The following is a 21,364-nucleotide window of genomic DNA, read 5'->3' as shown; positions in this document are numbered from 1 at the left end:
GAGGACTTCAAGTTTGGTGTCAGCCAGACTATGAGCAATAACCCTCCCAACTACACACACCAGCGATGGGTGTGTGTCAGTCCTGGATGGACTAGCCAGTGTGTGTGGAGTGACAATGACACTTCCAAGGTCAGGTCTTGCTTTATTATTGTAAATATACCTCATAGGATATAGACTACTGTCAGATAGGCACTTTGCCCATTTCCTTAAAGTTATCAGTTCCACAAATCTATAAGGCTATTACATGGGAGTTTAACAAGGAAAACAATATAATGCGTCTATCATATAATCAACTAACATCTGTGTGTTTGTCTTTACATGCTTCTATTGTGTACAACTTGAACCTGTGATATGGTGTGTGCATATATTGAAGGAAGAAAAGAACACAACAAGTGCATACAATGAAAAAATATTTATTATAAACATGTGGAAACTAACAATCATGTATGGTTAGGGTGACTGACAAGCCCACAATTCACATTTTGCCCCCCAAAAAAACATTTTACAGCACAGGAACATCCGATAAAAATGGGATTGTTTTATAATTGAACAGTGGACAAATCATAATTCATCCTTGACCTGAAAAGCAAACATAAAAAAATCAATGTCAAACTTCATATGCAGGGCAGGGTTGATGTTAGTGTCATAAAAGTCATACGTTTGTAAAAAAAAACTGTTATAAAAACCATGCAATGCCATAAAGCTTTTCCAATCCAATTAATCTGTTTCCTCAGAATCTTTGATCCATCCGCATATGTGTTTTCCCCCCCCAAAAAAAGGTTTCTAAAGATCGCTAGAGTTGAGTGTTATTTGCAACATAACATTTATGATATGTTTGGACTGATATAAAACCAGCTTAGGGGGATTTAGCATAGGCTAAGATAACATTTAGCTCTGTGGCAAATGCATTTTGTAAAAACGGATTATATGAATCCAACGCAATCAGTTGATTGAATATCCCTTTGCCAAAGATCTGTTTTCATGTCACCTTTGACAGACAGCAGCATGTAAAAAGACACTGGCGGGGACATTCCTTTAGCATTGTAGACATAGGGGGCAGATTATCATATACTGTATTAGAGTTGGGCGATACGGACAAAAATCTATATTGCGATAAATTGCCTGAATTGATCGATTCAGAAGAATAGGACGATGTGTGTATAACGTTACAGGAGCAGTGCAGTCAAAACGTGATTGTCCTTCATTTTATTCCTGATCTACTACCGCATGACAAGAGGCACCAAGACTGGAACCAACATCTACCCAGGCTATCTGCATTGACCCTTTTTTGCACAAACTCTACCCACACACTCACGCTACATACGCCCACACACACACACACACACACACACAACAGGCATACTGACGCCACACACACTTTCATACTCACCACATATGATGCGTCTGCTGTTACGGTCTATTATCTAACCTGTTGCCTTTTCACTTTACCCCTGCCTATACATACAGTATATGTTATTTTCTACTCCCTATATATAGCAATGTTCTTTTTTTTCTCTACATTATTCACTGTGTATTTATTCATTGTGTCCCTATTTATGTGTTTATCTTTAACTCTGCATTGTTGGAAATGGACCCATAAGTGAGCATTTCACTATCATTCTACAAAGCATGTGACAAATAAAAATGGGATTTGCCAATAATGTTGTTTATAGTCCCAGCTCTGTCATATATCAGAATCTCCTGTTATCAAAACACTGACAGCCCAGTTCAAGGTTGACTGCAGTAGGATCAGAGCTAGGATGCAATCCCTTGTGCAAACATTCCTGCCCCCATTTTCCTCCCTATATGCTGTAATAGAGAGATTAGCTTGTGTCTTGATGCTTACCTGTGGTGTCCGGTGGCAGGAGCATGGGAAGAGGTCATCAGTGGGCTGCTCGACCTGTTCCATGCCCTCTCTGACCTTAGGCTCAGTCACCTGCAACTTGGCATACTCCTGGTCAACAGAAATAAAGAGAAACATGGAGAGAAAAAAATATATATATTACACACACTACCGTTCAAAAGTTTGGGGGTCACTTAGATATGTCCTTGTTTTTGAAAGAAAAGCTCATTTTTTCTCCATTAAAATAACATCAAATTGATCAGAAATGTTGTAAATTACTATTGTTGCTGGAAACGGCAGATTTTTTATGTGATATCTGCATAGGCGTACAGAGGCCCATTATCAGCAACCATCACTCCTGTGTTCCAATGGCACGTTGTGTTAGATAATACAAATGCATAATTTTAAAAGCTAATTGATCATTAGAAAACCCTTTTGCAATCATGTTAGCAGAGCTGAAAACTGTTGTCCTGATTAAAGAAGCAATAAAACTGGCCTTCTTTAGACTAGTTGAGTATCTGGAGCATCAGCATTTGTGGGTTTGATTACAGGCTCAAAATGGCCAGAATCAAAGACTTTCTTCTGAAACTCGTCAGTCTATTCTTCTTCTGAGAAATGAAGGCTATTCCATGCAAGAAATTGCCAAGAAACTGAAGATCTCGTACAACGCTGTGTACTACTCCCTTCACAGAACTACGCAAACCGGCTCTAACCAGAATAGAAAGAGGAGTGGGAGGTCCCGGTGCACAACTGAGCAAGAGGACAAGTACATTAGTGTCTAGCTTGAAAAACAGACACCTCACAAGTCCTCAACTGGCAGCTTCATTAAATAGTACATGCAAAACACCAGTCTCAACGTCAACAGTGAAGAGGCGAATCTGGGATGCAGGCCTTGTAGGCAGAGTTGCAAAGAAAAAAATATATCACAGACTGGCCAAAGTTCTGTGAAGGGAGTAGTACACAGCGTTGTACGAGATCTTCAGTTTCTTGGCAATTTCTCACATGGAATAGCCTTAATATCTCAGAACAAGAATAGACTGACGAGTTTCAGAAAAAATATCTTTGTTTCTGGCCATTTTGAGCCTGTAATCGAACCCACAAATGCCGATTCTCCAGATACTCAACTAGTCTATAGAAGGCCTGTTGCTATTTTATATTGCTTCTTTAAATCAGCAGTTTCAGGACCCTGTCCTCTTTCAGGACCCTGTCTTTCAAAGATAATTTGTAAAAATCCAAATAACTTCATAGATCTTCATTGTAAAGGGTTTAGACACTGTTTCACATGCTTGTTCAATGAACCATAAACAATTCATGAACATGCACCTGTGGAACGGTCGTTAAGACACTAACAGCTTATAGACAGACAGTAGGCAATTAAGGTCACAGTTATGAAAACTTAGGACACTAAAAGAGGCCTTTCTACTGACTCTGAAAAACACCAAAAGAAAGAAGCCCAAGGTCCCTGCTCATCTGCGTGAACGTGCATTAGGTATGCTGCAAGGAGGCATGAGGACTGCAGATGTGGCCAGGGCAATAAATTGCAATGTCCGTACTGTGAGACGCCTACGACTGCGCTACAGGGAGACAGGACGGACAGCTGATCGTCCTCGCAGTGGCAGACCACGTGTAACAACACCTGCACAGGTCGGTACATCCGAACATCACACCTGCGGGACAGGTACAGGATGGCAACAACGACTGCCAGAGTTACACCAGGAACGCACAATCCCTCCATCAGTGCTCAGACTGTCCGCAATAGGCTGAGAAAGGCTGGACTGAGGGCTTGTAGGCCTGTTGTAAGACAGGTCCTCACCAGACATCACCAGCAACAACGTCACCTATGGGCACAAACCCACCGTCGCTGGACCAGACAGGAATGGCAAAACGTGCTCTTCACTGACGAGTTGCCTCACCAGGGGTGATTGTCGGATTCGCGTTTATCGTCAAACGAATGAGCGATACATAGAGGCCTGTACTCTGGAGTGGGAGCGATTTGGAGGTGGAGGGTCTGTCATGGTCTGGGGCGGTGTGTCACAGCATCATCGAACTGAGCTTGTTGTCATTGCAATCTCAACGCTGTGCGTTACAGGGAAGACATCCTCCTCCCTCATGTGGTACCCTTCCTGCAGGCTCATCCTGACATGACCCTCCAGCATGACAATGCCACCAGCCATACTGCTCGTTCTGTGAGTGATTTCCTGCAAGACGGGGATGTCAGTGTTCTGCCAATGCCAGCGAATGGCCCGGATCTCAATCCCATTGAGCACATCTGGGACCTGTTGGATCGGAGGGTGAGGTCTTGGGCCATTCCCCCGAGAAATGTCCAGGAATTTGCAGGTGCCTTGGTGGAAGAGTGGGGTAACATCTCACAGCAAGAACTGGCAAATCTGCACTGCAGTACTTAATGCAGTTGGTGGCCACACCAGATACTGACTGTTACTTTGATTTTGACACCCCCCCCTGTTCATGGACACATTATTCCATTACTGTTAGTCCCATGTCTGTGGAACTTGTTCAGTTTATGTCTCAGTTGTTAAATCTTGTTATGTTCATACAAATATTTACACATGTTAAGTTTGTTGAAAATAAAAGCAGTTTGACAGTAAGAGGATGTTTCTTTTTTTCCTGAGTTTAGTACCTTTTTTTTAACAGTTTTTATTTAGAAATTCTTATCACTTTCAGAATGAGCTGCCTTAGATTTAAATGGACCCCAATCCGGTTATGTAATACGTACGCACGATGAGAAGGGAAAATGTGCACATTCATTCAGTTTCCAACAAGGAACACAGGTAGCCCTAACTTTGTTGACCTCCAACACTATCCCTCATAAAACACACCTGTCTTTATGGCTGATATATTTCGTGAAGACAGAAAGTTGTCCGTTTAAACATTCATCCTGCAACGGCTGGGTTATGGGCTCCAATAAAGCACTTCAGGGAGAGACACATCACCATTATGTCCCTGGGCCAAGTGTTCCTTTCCCAGAGAAAACACAGGGAGGGGCTGCGCCACGGCTCTTCATGATACCCCATGACCCTCCTGACCTGTGGGCTCAGAGGTGGACCAAGGCTGGAGGCAGGTGGAGGTGGTTTGGGTTAGTGCTCTTCACTCATCTGATTCAGAATTGTGTTTTTAAATGTGGCATTGGATGAAACACACAGGTACACTTTTTATATTTGAAAGAGTGCAAAGGGAAAAACATCTCCCATCTGTATGGCTCAGTTGGAAGAATTTGCAATGTCAGGGTTTGTAGGTTCGATTCCCACAGGGGACCAGAACGAAAGAGTAAGAAAATGGATGCACTCACTATGTAAGTCGCTCTGGATAGGAGTGTCTGCTAAATGACTCAAATGTACATTGAGGCCACCTATAGTTTTCAGCAAAATAAATACAAAAAGTATATTCTCATGAATAAAATAGACATTGATAAGCATGTAACTGCTTTTGACTGACATTACTACATTATAATGAAATGTTGCTCTAAGGGAGGATAGTCACATTAGGAGCAATCCAAATTGAGGAACATGTAAAACCACATTGAAAACAACCAAAGCCAAAGCAATTGTTGAAGGTACACATGCTTAAAGGGACTCTCCACTGCTTCTTCAAGGTCGGCATGAACTGAGCATGCAAAACCTCACTGTTGACAGCGCAAAGACAGACAAGTCACAAAACAAGATCCAGTGCCAGAAAATGTCTTCCTTGTCAGCCAGACAATTCTTTCCATGATGACCCAGACGCATGGATGAGAAGCTTGGTTATCATGTTACTAACTTGAACTCAATACGCGGAATTAAATTCACTCATTGGAGGCGTACCATGGAATGGTTCAATGACACCCTATTCTAGCCGGGGGGGGGGTCACCCACCCAAGTGTCATTCCAATAGGTGGGCCCTTCTATTCTGCCCTAGCCAAGGTGAAAGTTGAGCCCTGACGTGTCAGTGACAGTGTCACCGCTGAGGAGTAGCCCGACCTTGGAATACCTGGTCTCTGTACGAGTAACTACTGTCCTTGAAGTGTGGGTATAAAAGTGAGTGGTAGAGATGGGAAGATAAGAGATGAGATACGCAAGCTGATGATGCTGAAGATGATGATGATAAGGGTGCATGGAAACACTAGGCACACTTTCAACATCTAGATCGTCAGAACCAACAATGCAACAAGTGTGTACCTAGGGCCGTTGCGGCGACCGCATTACAGCCACACCGGCGGTCACGAGTCATGACGCCAGTCAAATTCCATGTGACAGTTAAGTTACAGTAATTAGGAATCTCCGATCTCTAATGCTGCTGGTCATATAGCCTACAATGCAAATGTAATCAAAAATCTAATCAAACACTTCATGAGAGCTCATGTTGCGTAACATTTCTATAGGCTATGCAATTTCCTGAGAAAACAGAGAGATGGCCTCTATTAAAAAGAGGAGGATCCCATCAGCTTTCTATAGGCTTACAATATTTATTTATCAACTTTCCTAATATTAAGCACATTGCTTATTTTACAACAGGAGTATAGCCTACCTGGCTGGCATGGAAATGAACCATGGGAAAAGTGTCCTCCATTCGCTATTTAAGTGCATAGGTTACATGTCTTTTTATCCCCTGCCCTGTTTTGACAGAGGTGCATGATAATGGTACATTCTAAATGAAAACAAATTTCACACCTTATCTAGTAAAGACAGGATTAAATCAAGAATAGTCTGATGGGTGACAATATTAGCATATGCCTTGTGAATGATGCCCAGCTTAAGGCATTATTATTTTTTTTTTTTTACTTTTTCAAATCATAGTCGCACACGTCATGTAGCCTAGGCCATAGGCCTATATGTTTTGATAAGGTTTGTGTCACAATTAAAGTGGCAAAATAACTTACAATTAAACACATTAATCCGCTTTAGAGCCTAACTGCCATACATATGCAGCATGGGAGTTCCAAGTTTGGCGAAGTTCATTTTCACCATAAAAATGCACCTTTATAATAAAAGCATTACATCCATAAATCGCAAAGTCGGTCATATGAGAATGGTGTTTTCCTGCTAATGGAACATTTGCGCTTATAGCCTACTGACATGTGCACATTGCTGCGCTTATAATGTGAAGAAACAGCCTAATAGTTTATCAACGTTTTTAAGTTAAACGTTCTGATCTGTTGCGTCAACCTCATTACTTAAAGGTTTTTTGATGCTAGTGGTTGCATTAATTTGGGATCTACTGATCTCACAACTGTCCCAGACTGTTTTGAATATTTATTTATTGTACACAATAGGTCAACTTTTGTATTATGGGGGATAGTAGATTGACATAGGCTAGTGCTTTTGCTGTTCGCTAGGCTGACTCATTTTATTGGCTGACAAAAAGTAAGTGTGAACAGTTATTCCAAGATCTTCAATATGTGCCTCGAAATTGGATAAGGGTATGCGCAGTTGCATCCACGAAGTGTCTGTCTTCACTTGTAGCCTGTGAGAAAGACCCGATCACATGACGGAGAGCCATGTGAGTGAGAAGTGCTTCAGAGCGCGCAGTCGGGATAAGGGAATTATAATAATTATATTCTGCCCAAGGGCACGGCCACTGGCTGCAAAAGGCAAGGATTCTTTTAGGGGGCATTACGGCCACACAAAGGGGACACCATTGGGAAATGTGTTATCAAGTGCTTGTTAAATTGTGAATGAGAGACTGATATATGTGTACAACTTGCGCAAAAAAAACTTTTGTCAAATCATCATTTGAGTCGCATCATGCAGCCATAGAATGTATAAAAATCGAAACATATAGCCCAACATTTGTATAACAACTAAAGTTACATAAATAACTCTAAATTAAGCATATAGGAGTACCTGTTTCTTTGTTAACAGCTCAATACAGAATAGCCACGTGTGCACTCCCTCAAATCGTTTGTAGAAAATATTATTTCTATTTTATTCCGCTATGTTCAATTATATTCTTCATACTATCAAATAACAATATAATGCCATGGAACTCTAAGCAAATCTTGTGCGCTAAATTAACTAGTGCAGCCCACAGCCATATGGCATAGCCAGATCAGGGCCTAACATTAGGAAAACTCAGAGTATTCTATTTTGTTCTTCTGAAATACTACATTTCTTTCATGTCATGTTTCTTTAGACCTGTCTAAAATAAATAGATTTATTGTGATTGCGTAGGCTATATTAAATGGATTTATTAGACTTTTTAAAATGTAGATGTTCCAAAGGTCTGTATCAGTGGCTTGTAGGCTGTGTGTGGAAGCCAGGAGATGCTAAATGTGTTTATGTTAATCAACGGCCAATTCCCGTGAGACCGGCAGTTATTTGCTTGACAATCACCAGCTGACAGAAATGCATGACCGCCACAGCCCTATCTATACCTACTACCGTCAGTTATCCAGGTTCTCAAGTTTCTCCACAAAGGCACACTCTGCACTTACTTATTAAATACATCTCTAATTTCAAGTGTGCATGTCTGAATCTTGACTGTATACAGTATGTAGAGTTAAATCAATGTAGTCGTAGTGTAAAGTGAAATGTTACCTGGAAGAGTTTGTAGTAGTAGCAGAATATACTGTCGCCCATCAGATGATTCCGGGCAAATTGTTGACCGGCTACTGCGATTTTTCTTGCCTGGAAGAGCGAGATCATACTGAGCTTTTGAACAGAATGGAGGAAAAAAAATGTTTGCCCCAAAATATTTGAAACTTTGAAGTGCATTACAAATCCAACAGAGTATTCATCAATCATCCTCATCACCTCCTCATCTTGCTCACGGGCCCAATGGATCTTCTCCTGCAGGTCAGCCAGGTCTGCTCTGATGGGGATGTAGTGTTCCCAGGGTCTGAGCTGGCTGTAGAAGTGTTCATAGTAACCAGAGTCCTGCTTCAGCACCACACTGTCCCCAGCCAGCAGGTAGGGCAGTCTGTAGGCTGCCACCGTGCCATCTATGTTGATCTGGTACTTGTACTGTCAGAGGAGATAGAGGTGGGGTGGTGAGACTGTTCAGTTCCATTTTCAAATCAGCCTTCTGGGGTGTTTATGCTTGTTCCTGACCTATTTCCTGTGAGATTCAAGGGACTGGTTAACCTGATACAGAATAAGCATAGTCCTGGACTAAAAAGCAACCTCAATGGAGAATCTCTGTTGACCCCAATTAGTCGACTGGTCAATTGTTTGGTCAATAGGCTGTTTAGTTGACCAAGTTTTTTTTTCTTGGCAAGCAGTAGCAAATATATATATATATTTATGGCACACGAGATACCCGTCTTATACCTGTCGCGCCCATCTCACTGAACTAATCCATTGCAGGGGACGAAACTAATCCATCGCGGAGCCACGCGGATGGCACAGTGCTAAATTGTACATCTCCCTCCAGAATGTGCTCTCTCCTGCCAAATTTGTGCACATTCATTGTTTCATAACTTAATTGTGTGAAATGTTTTCCTTGATTGTTAGTCTTGGTATATTTTCATTCCACTTACAAGTTTTGTCAATTTAGTCAGTCTTTTGTTTGGAGCGCTACTGTCAATGTTGAGTAACGCCTCGACCACACCATCATTGCATTTTGGTACACCAGAAGTACATTCATTTCCAATGGAACACTGCGTTTGCCTCACAGCATTGCGTTGCAGAGGCAGTTGCAGTACGTTCTGTGTGGTGGAAACGTTGGGTTTATCGAATGTACCCGTCAAACTATGTGTAGACGGCTAGACGGAAACGGAAAAGCGGAAGGTGAACGTTGAACATTTGTTGCACACCTACCCAGATGATGCTGCGTCACATTTTGTGCAAATATACTAATCGGTGTGATCGAGGTGTAAGGAAAGGCACACACCTGACGCACAAAACAGCAAGCAAAGTATGTTTTTCCAGCCATTGAGAATGACAATAGTTCCTCAATGTATTTGAAAAATCGCTCCCGCTCTCTCTCTTTCAATAACCAATCAGCGTGAAAGGGAAAAAGCTCTTATACCTTGTGAAAAATATACAGCTGTTCTGTTTTCGAGCTCACTGGCTTGGGAAACTCTGAGGGCCCAGAATATTACATAAAATGTTGCAAGTTTGCTAGTTTAAGCTTCAGGCTGGACCCAAGTTAATAGTTTATACAATGTTTCTAGTTCCTTGCAGACAAGCCATGAGTAGCCAATGTGATTTATAGGATATTTATTTTTAAAATCTGAATATTTTCTACCTGCAGGCTTCAATGTTTTTATTTGTTGGCTTTATGACTGGAAAGCTGGCCTCCCGTTTCCATGCGTTGCCATGTGCATATTGCCTTGTAAAATGAACTATTAAAATCTACTTTTTATCTCTGGCATAAAGTCTCCTCCAAACCGTTTTTTTTACAAGTCTCGTCCCTTTGTTCTTTTTGTTTTACAAGCAATTATCTGCCTCATTAAATAAAATGTAGTCAAATGTCACCGCTAAAAGAGTAAAAATGATCCATGTGTACATTTTCTAATTATGGACTTACAAATTAAATATATTGCCAAATATGATAACACCAGAAATCAACCCAAACTTTATCATTACCTACCCTAAAGCAGTGAGGTGTCTAATTGATGATACACCTAGCCTGAGAGCGAGTCGGTCTCATCTGCAGAGACTGGATACCTTTTCTGCCTACACCACATCCATCTCACCTTGAAGAAGTCAAAGAAGGAGACGTGTTTGACCAGCGGTCCATAGAGGCTCTCATCGTGTTTGAAGAAGAAGAAGTTGGTAAAGGCTGCATCCACCATGTCAGGATGAGCCCTGGCCAGCTTCACCAGCTCCAGGCGCTCCTTGCGACTGTCCCGCCCCCTCCAGAACGCTGTGGCGTTCTTCTCCCGCCACGGAGGCCCCGTATTGGCCTGGACCGACATCATGTCCAGACTCACTCTGCTCATCGGAGGAGAAACGTGTCAGTCGAAGTGAACAACAGACGCAATTGGCTAGCACACAGACCTGATAAAGATCATTTTCTTAAAATGCTGCCACTAACCAGTTGAGTGTGTGGGCCCCACTATTCTATTTTGGATTATATTATTTGTCCAGCGCACATTTCCCTTTTAATCTAATATACTATCATAATAGTACATTATGAAAAACTACATGTTTGGGGTGTAGCATCACTTGCACATGTGTATAATGGATGACACACAAAGATAAATGAGGAGAGCAACAGTGGTGCTTGCCTTCCCATGGTCTCCAGGACCGACTCGGTGAGGTCGTAGGTTGGCATAACAACATCGCGGGTGTCATTGGAGCCGCACCAGGAGAAGATGGGGTGGAGCCTCTCTGAGGGCCTCCTCTTCTCCAGGGGCCAGTCCCCCAGGTTCACAAAGAACTCTAGATCTGGGACCCGCACCTGACCGCACAGGGAGAGAGAGGAGACCCTGGGCTTAGAACATACATCACTACCTGACCGCACAGGGAGAGAGACAGAGAAGACAGAAGAGAGAGACAGAGCAGGACATGCGAGAGAGAAGATACTGGGCTTAGAATGTACATCACCTACAAAACACAACTTTATTGTCCATGTTCCAGCAAACAATGGAAATGTCTTCTGCTCTGTTCTACATAACCTCTTTAAAAAATAAACATCCCTGCATCTAAATTCACCCCCCAGTATACCCTGATAAATAACACAACCTTTATAAATGAAGTTGACACATATTCTTTACAGAAATGCCATAGGTTGCGATCTTCATGAGTCCACAGTGCCATCTAGTGGCCACGGGGACAAATATCCCTAGAATCAACCCCAACACCTTCCATTATCTCCCACCACGTTGGTGATTGCGGATGTGAAGGAATCTGATAGGTGCAAGAAAAACCTGCCTTTCCGATCAGCCTTGAACGGGCCTTTGTCTTTCAATAGGGGCTCAACAAAGACTTCCTATTCCAAAGTAAATGGTCATGAATGTTAAAAACACCCACACCAGTAGAAATCCACCTTTCCGAGCTGAAAGATGGCCTGAGCTTACCCATGATGTTGCACAACGATTTAAGTCAAGATATCATCGTTTTAGTCAAAGTATGATAGTTGGTCACAGTCTGCTTAAACTAATAACACACAAACAATTATATGGTTTTCATGTCTTTATTGAATACACCGTGTAAACATTCACAGTGCAGGGTGAACCCTTGGATTTAATAACTGGTTCACCCTCCTTTGCCAGCAATAACCTCAACCAAACGTTTTCTGTAGTTGTGGATCAGACCTGCACAACAGTCAGGAGGAATTTTGGACTATTCCAAAACTGTTTCAGTTCAGCAATATTCTTGGGATGTCTGGTGTGAACCACTCTCGAGGTCATGCCACAGCATCTCAAATCGGATTGAGGACAGGACTGGGCCGCTCCAGAAGGCATATTTTCTTTTGTTGAAGCCATTCTGTTGTTGATTTACTTCTGTGTTTTGGGTCGTTGTCCTGTTGCGTCACCCAACTTCTGTTGAGCTTCAATTGGCGGACAGATAAACCTAACATTCTCCTGCAAAATGTCGTGATAAACTTGGGAATTCATTTTTCCGTCGATGATAGCAATCTGTCCAGGCCCTGAGGCAGCAAAACAGCTCCAAACCATGATGATCCCTCCACCATACTTTACAGTTAGGATGAGGTGTTGATGGTGTGCTGTGCCTTTTTTCTCCACACATAGTGTTGTGTGTTCCTTCCAAACAAATCAACTGTAGTTTCATCTGTCCACAGAATATTTTGCCAGTAGCGCTGTGGAACATCCAAGTGCTCTTTTGTGAACTTCAGACGTGCAGCCACTGGTTTTTTTTGGACAGCAGTGGCTTCTTCCGTGGTGACCTCCCATGAACACCATTCTTGTTTAGTGTTTTACGTATTGTCGACTTGTCAACAGAGATGTTAGCATGTTCCAGAGATTTCTGTAAGTCTTTAGCTGACACACTAGGATTCTTGTTAACCTCATTGAGCATTCTGCACTGTGCTCTTGCAGTCATCTTTGCAGGATGGCCACTCAGGGAGAGTAGCAACAGTGCTGAACTTTCTCCATTTATAGACATTTTGTCTTACCGTGGACTGATGAACATCAAGGCTTTTAGAGATACTTTTGTAACCCTTTCCAGCTTTATGCAAGTCAACAATTCTTAATCTTGGGTCTTCTGAGATCTCTTTTGTTCGAGGCATGGTTCACATCAGGTAATGCCTCTTGTGAACAGCAAACTCACATTTTGAGAGTGTTTTTTAATAGGGCAAGGCAGCTCTAACCAACATCTCCAATCTCTTCTCATTTATTGGACTCCAGGTAAGCGGACTCCTGACCTGACTCCAGTTAGCTTTTGGAGAAGTCATTAGCCTAGTGGTTCACATACTTTTTCCATCCTACACTGTGAATGTTTAAATGATGTATTCAGTATAGACAAGACAAATTACAATAATTTGTGTGTTATTAGTGGAAGCAGACTGTGTTTGTCTGTCGTTGTGACTTAGATGAACAGATCTAATTTTATGGCCAATTTACGCAGAAATCCAGATATTTCCAAAGAGTTCACATACTTTTTCTTACCACTGTAGAAAAACACATATGGGCTATTTTTCAATAGTTATCCATATTACAGGAGCTTCATCTTATTCTTTTTTTAAACTATATCTATGGTGGATTCGGGGCTACAATTTATGGAAGATGCCAAAACTTGAGATAACAAGAGACGGCGAAGTCAAAGATGGGCCCAGTGGTTTCCATCTGTGTCAGTTTTCCCTAAATCAATGCTCATGAAAAACCCAGATCCAGAACCAGCTAATCTTGTGAATATGGTGTAAACTGCAACAAATAAAATGAGCTAGCTAGATAAGTTCAGCGAGACAGTTAGCTACGCTGACAGCGCCCAATCTGTTGATGTTCATCAACTCCACATGGTCCTTTCACTTAATTTCAAGAACTCACCTTCCTGGTTAGCGAGAGGAGGAAGGCATCCATGAAGATCCTGAATCCCACATGCTCCCCTAGTGTCTTAATGTAGACCTCGGGGTGGAAATATAGAATAGACACATTAACCTTGTCGTCCATGTGTTACAGCAAACCGTGGGACATTTGGTCTTCTGCTCTGTCCTCAACCCTCCCGCAGACCGCCCGCGTCGCCCACAGTTCAGACGAGCGCATGGTCAAGCTGCAGTGTCGCAGCCATGGACGGACAGACATTGCTCATGGTAACAGTTAGAACATTTTGATAACATTATGGCTGTAGTCACTACAGTGGTGGCATCAACATCTCTTGGGAAACTCACATGTATGTAGATGTATAAATCAACTGAGCTATAGTGTGTAATTCCAGATGACCACAGTAGTGTGTGGGAACTGCTGCTGACCTCTTGCAGCTCACCACAACCTCGCTGCATAAAGCCTACAGCTTACCAGGGCAGTGCGACGTCACTGGGGTAACACACACTCACACTGGATTGCGGTGTTTACGCAGCATTGTGTGAGGAAACAAGAAAAGGTAATATATCAGGAACATGCCTAATGTTGTTTGGGTATGGAATACGGTTCAAGCAAGAGATGAAGCACATCCAGTTAGCGGATGTTAGAGATGTATCAAATCCCAGCTGAGAAGTATAGTGGGATTCAAATGTACAACATTTTAACTGAAACCTGTCTGTATGTAATAGTATGATTACAGGTACCATGCATCGTTGTCTTCCAGCATTATTGGGGGGGGATTAACAATACTACCTGGTTGTTCAACAAGGTACAGGTGCCAAAACAAAAATGGGACTCAGGTGTCTTCAACCTTTACAATAAGTCCATTTTTATGACTGGAAATGGCCACGCCACCTGGACCCATATTCACAAAAAGTCTCAGAAATACGAGTGATGATATAGGACCAGTTTAGAGTCATAATGAATACAATTTTATGGAGAGGGGGGGGCTGATTCTAGATCAGCACTCTGGTATGCTTTTTGAACATGGGTCCTGGTCTACCATGTACCTTGTTGTCTTTGATTGTGTAGTGGCAGAGGCTCTGTCTCTGTCCGAAACGCTGGGGCACCTCCAGGGCGTTGCGGTCTGGGTCCACCCTGGGGAACAGGGCCAGGTCCTGCTCTATCTGAGGGAAGGACACAGGGCACTGCATGTCCTTCTTCCACACAGAACCACTGGGCTGAGGACAGTCACAACCATCATGGTACACTGGACCTAAAGACAGAGGGTGGAGAAGGGAGCATAGAAAGTTTAAATGACCCTCATGAAGCATTATAGATGCAGTAGTGTCTCACAGAGAGAAAGACAGTTTCCCTGGTGTCTGGAACCAAGGACTAGCAACACCAAGTCTATTCCAAATTTGACCCAAACAATTGTCGTGGCATTTGTGCCAACTGCAACCTGGGGGAAATATTCTGCGCCATGAACAGCAGATTACTGCACTCTCTCAGTCAACAAGACGTCCCAAGCAAAAGTTACATTGGATTCCAACCAAATGATTGAACTTCAGACCATATTTATTCCCTACACACTCTAAATGACAAACATGCTAAACAAAAACAATGTTTCTTTGTCAATTTCCAAAAACAACTTGATTAAATTTAACAGGAAGGCATTTCACTACAATTCATTGAAAGTGGCAGGTGGAAAAAGCCATGTCATCAAATCGATGTACACAAGTAACAAAACGTGCAGTCAAAATGTGAGATAAACATACATGTTTATTTTCCCAAGGGCGTGGAGTAAAACACAGAAACAACTTGCCTATTTAATATTTCTATAAATTAATTGGCCAAAAACACTTGAGCAATCAACAGCCCCCGGTCTCATGCTTGACACAGAAAAAATATATATGCCTCCTTTATGCAGATGATCTGGTAATGCAGTCACCCAGGAAATAGGAACGACAACAGCAAGTAGATCATCTGCAACAGTTCTGTCACGCCTGGGCACTGACAGTCACTCTTATGATATTCCACAAAAGGTCCAGATGTCAGGGAAACCGATGTGCTTTTTTAACTGGGCTTCCACTCCTACACACAAACACACCTACTTGGGACAACAACAAAAGATTTGCTCCACAAGGAACTTCAACCTGGCCGTGAATGAAGTGAGAGACATAGCAAGGAGGGCTTTCTATGCCATAAAAAAAGAAACATCTATCAAAATTAGACATACCAATTAGAAATCGGGAAATATTATTATCAATAATAGAACCAATTGCATTATGTGGCATTGAAGTGTGGGGTCGGGTTACAGAGCATTGACAAACCCTGCATGAGGAATTCTGTAAGAGCATCCTCAGAGGACAGAGATAAACTGGAAACCACATGCAGAGCAGAATTAGGACAATTCCCACTTCTGATTACTATTAAAAGAGCCACCAAATGTTATAATCATTAAAAAAACAAGTGAAAGTTAAATATATCACCTATTGGAAAAGATACCACAAAAGATCTAACTTATATGATATGGTTCTAAAACCTGACAGTACACGGTGGCAGACTGAGAAAAACACTGGCTTTGTACAGACTCATAGAGCACAGCCTGGCCATAGAAACCGGCTGTCACAGGTAGATCTGGATACCCACAGAGGACAGGCTGTGCTCACTCTGCCCTCAGAGAGGAGGTCGAGACAGAGCTCTACTTTCTCCTACACTGCGAGAACTATGCAGACTTCCAGGCAATTTTCTTCCCCAAAATGAAAACAAATACAAAAGGTTTTAAAACAAAAACAGAAAAGATGAAAATCTACTTGGAGAAAAAACCCTTTGTGCCATTATCAGTGGAAAGACAAAGTGAAACCTTTGGAAATACCTGGATTTCTGCATAAATTGGTCATACAATTTGATCTGATCTTCATCTAGGTCACAAGAATAGAAAGTCTGCTTAAAGTAATAACACACAATTATACATTTATGTCTTTATTGAATACACTGTGTAAGCATTCACAGTGCAGGGTGGGAAAAGTATGCGAACCCTTGGATATAATAACTGTTTGACTGCCAGCAATAACCTCAACCAAACATTTTCTGTAGTTGCGGATCAGACCTACACAACAGTCAGGAGGAATTATGGACCATTCCTCTTTACAAAACTGTTTCAGTTCAGCAATATTCTTGGGATGTCTGGTGTGTACTGCTCGAGGTCATGCCACAGCATCTCAATCGGGTTGAGGTCAGGACTCTGACTGGGCCACTCCAGAAGGCGTATTTTCTTCTGTTGAAGATTTACTTCTGTGTTTTGGGTCGTTGTCCTGTTACGTCACCAAACCTCTGATGAGCTTCAATTGGCGGAAAAATAAACCTAACATTCTCCTGCAAAATGTCTTGATAAACTTGGGAATTCATTTTTCCGTCGATGATAGCAATCAATCCACAAAACATGATGCTCCCTCCACCATACTTTACAGTTGGGATGAGGTTTTGATGTTGGTGTGCTGTACCTTTTTTTCTCCTTCCAAACAACTCAACTGTAGTTTCATCTGTCCAAATAATATTTTGCCAGTAGCGTTGTGGAACATCCAGGTACACATTTGCTAACTTCAGACATGAAAAATACCATGTGTGTGCTATTAGTTTAAGCACACTGTGTTTGTCTATTGTTGTGACTTAGCTGAAAATCAGATGAAATTTGATGACCAATTTATGCAGAATTCTAGGTAATTCCAAAGGGTTTTTAAAAAAGTTTTTTTCTAGCCACTGTACATTGCAAAACAAATGTAGCTTCCTGCCACACGCGTAGTGACAGCCAGTGTAACGAACAACCAAGATAATAAGTAAATATACAGTGGGGCAAAAAAGTATTTAGTCAGCCACCAATTGTGCAAGTTCTCCCTTTTAAAAAGATGAGGCCTGTAATTTTCATCATAGGTACACTTCAACTATGACAGACAAAATGAGAAGAAAAAAAATCCAGAAAATCACATTGTAGGATTTGGTCACTACGGACAATTCCTTCGACCTCATACCTTGGTTTTTGGTTTGACATGCACTGTCAAGTGTGGGACCTTATAGACAGGTGTGTGCCTTTCCAAATCATATCCAATCAATTAATTTGACCACAGGCAGACTCTAATCAAGTTGTTAAATCATCTCAAGGATGATCAATGGAAACAGGATGCACATGAGCTCAATTTCGAGTCTCATATCAAAGGTTCTGAATACTTAAGTAAATAAGGTATGTTTTTTGTTTGAATACATTTGCTAAAATGTCTAAAAACCTGTTTTCCCTTCGTCATTATGGGGTATTGTGTGTAGATTGATGACGTAACAAACTGTAGAACAAGGGAAAAGGTCTGAACACTTTCCGAATGCACTGTATGTGGTAACACTTTCCATGCCAATGAAGCCCTTTGACTTGACAAAGACAGAGAGACTGAGGTAGAGAAAGAGAGGGAGAGATGGAGGGAAAGGGAGACATAAAGAGAGAGTTAGTTGGTTGGTTCACCTTTCAGAATGAATGGGGACTTCGCGACATGCTTATCGTTGAGCAGTATGTGGACGTGTAGGTCTGTGTAGCTGGCATACATCCTGTACCGCACCAGAAAGGAACCATCTCTGCGATCTAGAACCTGCACCCAGATTCTAGTGAACTGTTCCACTGGGGACACGATCTTCACCTCGAATGTGTTCTCCCCAGGAGATGATGTGAAACTGAATGGCGTACACAGTGACATATACAAACATGAGGGAAACAACATGTAGGCCTATGAGCTGAGCAGATTACATTTGGCTGAGCTGATGGTCATCATATGATCACAATTGTATCAACAAATCTGATTACAGCGCCTTCAGAAGGTATTCATACCCCTTGACTTTTTTCCACATTTTGTTGTTAAAGTGGGATTCAAATGTATTTAAATTGTCATTTTCTGTCAATAATCTACACACAACACTCTAACGTCAATGTGAAGAAAAAAAATCTAGCATTTAAAATAAAAAATAAAATAAAACACTAATACATCTTGATTAGATAAGTATTTAACTTCCTAAATCAATACATGTTAGATTCATCTTTGGCAGTGATTATAGCTGTGAGTCTATCTGGTTAAGTCTAACAGCTTTTCACATTTGGATTGTGCAATATTTGTAAATTATTCTTTAAAAAAATATATATTCAAGTCCTGTTAAATTGGTTGCTGATCATTGCTAGACAACCACTTTCAGGTCTTGCCATAGATTTTCAAGCAGATTTAAGTCAACATTCTAATTCTGCCACTCATTGAACATTCACTGTTTTCTTGGTATGCAATTCTAGTTAAGATTTGGCCTTGTGTTTAAGGTTATTGTCTAGCTGAAATGTGAATTTATCCCCTAGTGTCTGATGGAAAGCAGACTGAACCAGGTTTTCCTCTAGGATTTTGTGGGTGCTTAGCACAATTCCGATAAAAAAAATTATCCTGAAAAACTCCCCAGTCCTTAACGAGTTCAAGAATACCCATAATATGATGTAGCCACCACTATCATTGAAAAAAATGGAGAATGGTACTCAGTAGTGTTGTATTGGATTTTCTCCAAACATAACACTTTGTATTCAGGACAAAAAGTTAATTGCTTTGCCACATTTTTTGCAGTATTACTTTGTTGCAAACAGGAGGCATGTTTTGGAATATTTTTTATTCTGTACAGGCTTCCTTCTTTTCACTTATTGTGGAGTAACTAATGTTGTTGATCCATCCTCAGTTTTCCCAGCCATTAAACTTTAACTGTTTTAACATCACCATTGGCCTCAAGTTGAAATCCGTGAGCGGTTTCCTTCCTCTCCAGCAACTGAGTTTGGAAGGAAGCCTGTATCTTTGTAGTGACTGGGTGTATTGATGCACCATCCAAAGTGTAATTAATAATTTCACCATGGTCAAAGGGATATTCAATGTCTGCTTTTTAAAATTTTAACCCATCTACAAATATGTGCCTTTCTTTGCAAGGCATTGGAAAACCTCCCTGGTCTTTGAGGTTGAATCTGTGTTTGAAATTCATTGCTCGACTGTGTAGGGTACAGAGATCAGGTTGTCAGAAAAAAAAAAAGTTTAACCCCATTATTGCACACAAGGTGTGTCCCTACAACTTCTGTGACTTGTTACTCAAACTTATTTAGGCTTGCCATAACAATGGGGTTGAATACTTATTGACTCAAGAAATGATTTGTAAACATAATTCCACTTTGACATTATGGGGCATTGTGTGTAGGCCAGTGACAAAAATATAATCTAAATCGAATCTAGGCTGCAACAACAAATGGGGAAAAAGTCAAGGGGTGTGAATACTTTCTGAAGGCACTACAGGCCTATCTGTAGTTTAAACTCCAGGTGATATGTCCATTTAAAAACCGTTAAATGACTGTAGGTTACAATTATGTAGGCCAAAAGTGGACCTCGTGAGTAAACACCCAAAACAACTGTGGAGAAGGAAACTGCCCTAGAGGGAGAGGTGCCACAAAGATGTGTTCAGTGAGTGTTAACCCCGAAAACTATACATCTCCAACCCTAGGGAAGCACAGCCATTCATGTGTGTTCAGTGATGTAAACGTTCAGTTCGACTTTATCTGCACACTTTCTATCATAATTCACGTGTGGTTTTACGATTCCACTGCTACATTGTGTCCACTGCCCTGCCATCGGTAGCTAGCTAGCCGCTTTTGTATCGTCTGGTGGGCTTCCTTGACGAATAACGACATACTTACTTTCTCCCCGAGCTGTCCACAGTCTGTATGTAAAAGAAACGAGCTGGAAGGACAATATTTGCTTCGAGTCCAGAACCCCATACCAAAGTTCTTGTAGCACTGGGCACCGCGCCGGTTGAAGCCACGGGAGGTGTCTGCTCCAACAGCCCCAGACAGCACAACACAAATAACGAAAGCAATTTACGCAACATGTTTCTGTGACTCGGTTCTTCTGAAAATGCTTTGGTCCCTTGTCTCTTCCAAACTGCTCTTTTACAATGGAATTTCAAGCCTGTAAAAATGACCATCCCGGTAAAATGTAGGAAACGCCGGATAATTCGACATCTGGCCGCCAGCAGTGTATAGCCTACATCCAGCGAAACACCCTTTCTGGCAAATATGCGGATGCAATGTTTCGATTTGTGTATACTATACTCACATATACACAACACGGCGCATTTCTATTAGTTTACTGTGTCACATTTTTATCGGTAAAGTTTATAATAAAACATACATGGACACAAAATCCTGGCCGGTTAGGGTAGAAGTTATTCGCAGACAGGCGAGCCTGGCAATCTGATTGGTCGCCCCCACAACGTCTGGTAGAACGGGAAGCTGATTGGACCATAGGAGTCGGGAAAAGCCATTGGGCCACACGTATTTTCTGCCATGCAAGGGCAAATTTTCAATGACTAAGTGAAAGCAATTTTACATGAGGGGTTTGTGCTTCAATGTTCCTAGGTAGTGGGCTCCCGAGTGGCTAGGCGGTCTAAGGCACTGCGTCTCAGTGCAAGATGCGTCCCTGGTTCGAATCCTGGCTTTATCACATCCGGCCGTGTTTGCGTGGCGCACAATTGCCCATCGTCGTCAGGGTTTGGCCGTATTTGTAATTAAGAATTGGTTCTTAACTGACTTGCCTAGTAAAAAAATAGTGGATTTT

At 41.7% G+C, this 21,364-nt stretch overlaps 1 protein-coding gene across 1 annotated transcript; it reads right to left on the bottom strand.

Annotated features, from left to right (window-relative positions):
* Positions 1 to 490: 490 nt before the first annotated feature.
* On the bottom strand, positions 491 to 21,006 carry poglut2 (protein O-glucosyltransferase 2). Its single transcript, XM_024389027.2, has 10 exons — positions 20,446 to 21,006; positions 18,214 to 18,419; positions 14,774 to 14,979; positions 13,731 to 13,808; positions 11,010 to 11,182; positions 10,476 to 10,713; positions 8,590 to 8,799; positions 8,374 to 8,463; positions 1,847 to 1,954; positions 491 to 579 (listed from the first exon to the last, which is right to left on the bottom strand). The coding sequence occupies exons 1-10, from the start codon at positions 20,730 to 20,732 to the stop codon at positions 562 to 564; spliced, it is 1,614 nt and encodes a 537-aa protein (XP_024244795.1). The 5' UTR covers positions 20,733 to 21,006; the 3' UTR covers positions 491 to 561.
* Positions 21,007 to 21,364: the final 358 nt, after the last annotated feature.

The sequence above is a fragment of the Oncorhynchus tshawytscha genome, linkage group LG26 (genome assembly GCF_018296145.1).
Source record: "Oncorhynchus tshawytscha isolate Ot180627B linkage group LG26, Otsh_v2.0, whole genome shotgun sequence".
NCBI lineage: Eukaryota > Metazoa > Chordata > Actinopteri > Salmoniformes > Salmonidae > Oncorhynchus > Oncorhynchus tshawytscha.
The sequence above is the reverse complement of the archived record's forward strand: the minus strand, read 5'-3'. Positions and strand labels throughout refer to the sequence as shown.

Excerpts from the sequence above, each read along its gene's own strand:
- poglut2 (XM_024389027.2), bottom strand. The coding sequence starts at position 20,732 with ATGGTCATTTTTACAGGCTTGAAATTCCATTGTAAAAGAGCAGTTTGG. Across the intron at positions 13,809-14,773 it reads ACACAATCAAAGACAACAAG|GTCTACATTAAGACACTAGG; the intron begins GTACATGGTAGA and ends TTCCACCCCGAG. Across the intron at positions 10,714-11,009 it reads GTCCTGGAGACCATGGGAAG|AGTGAGTCTGGACATGATGT; the intron begins GCAAGCACCACT and ends TCCGATGAGCAG.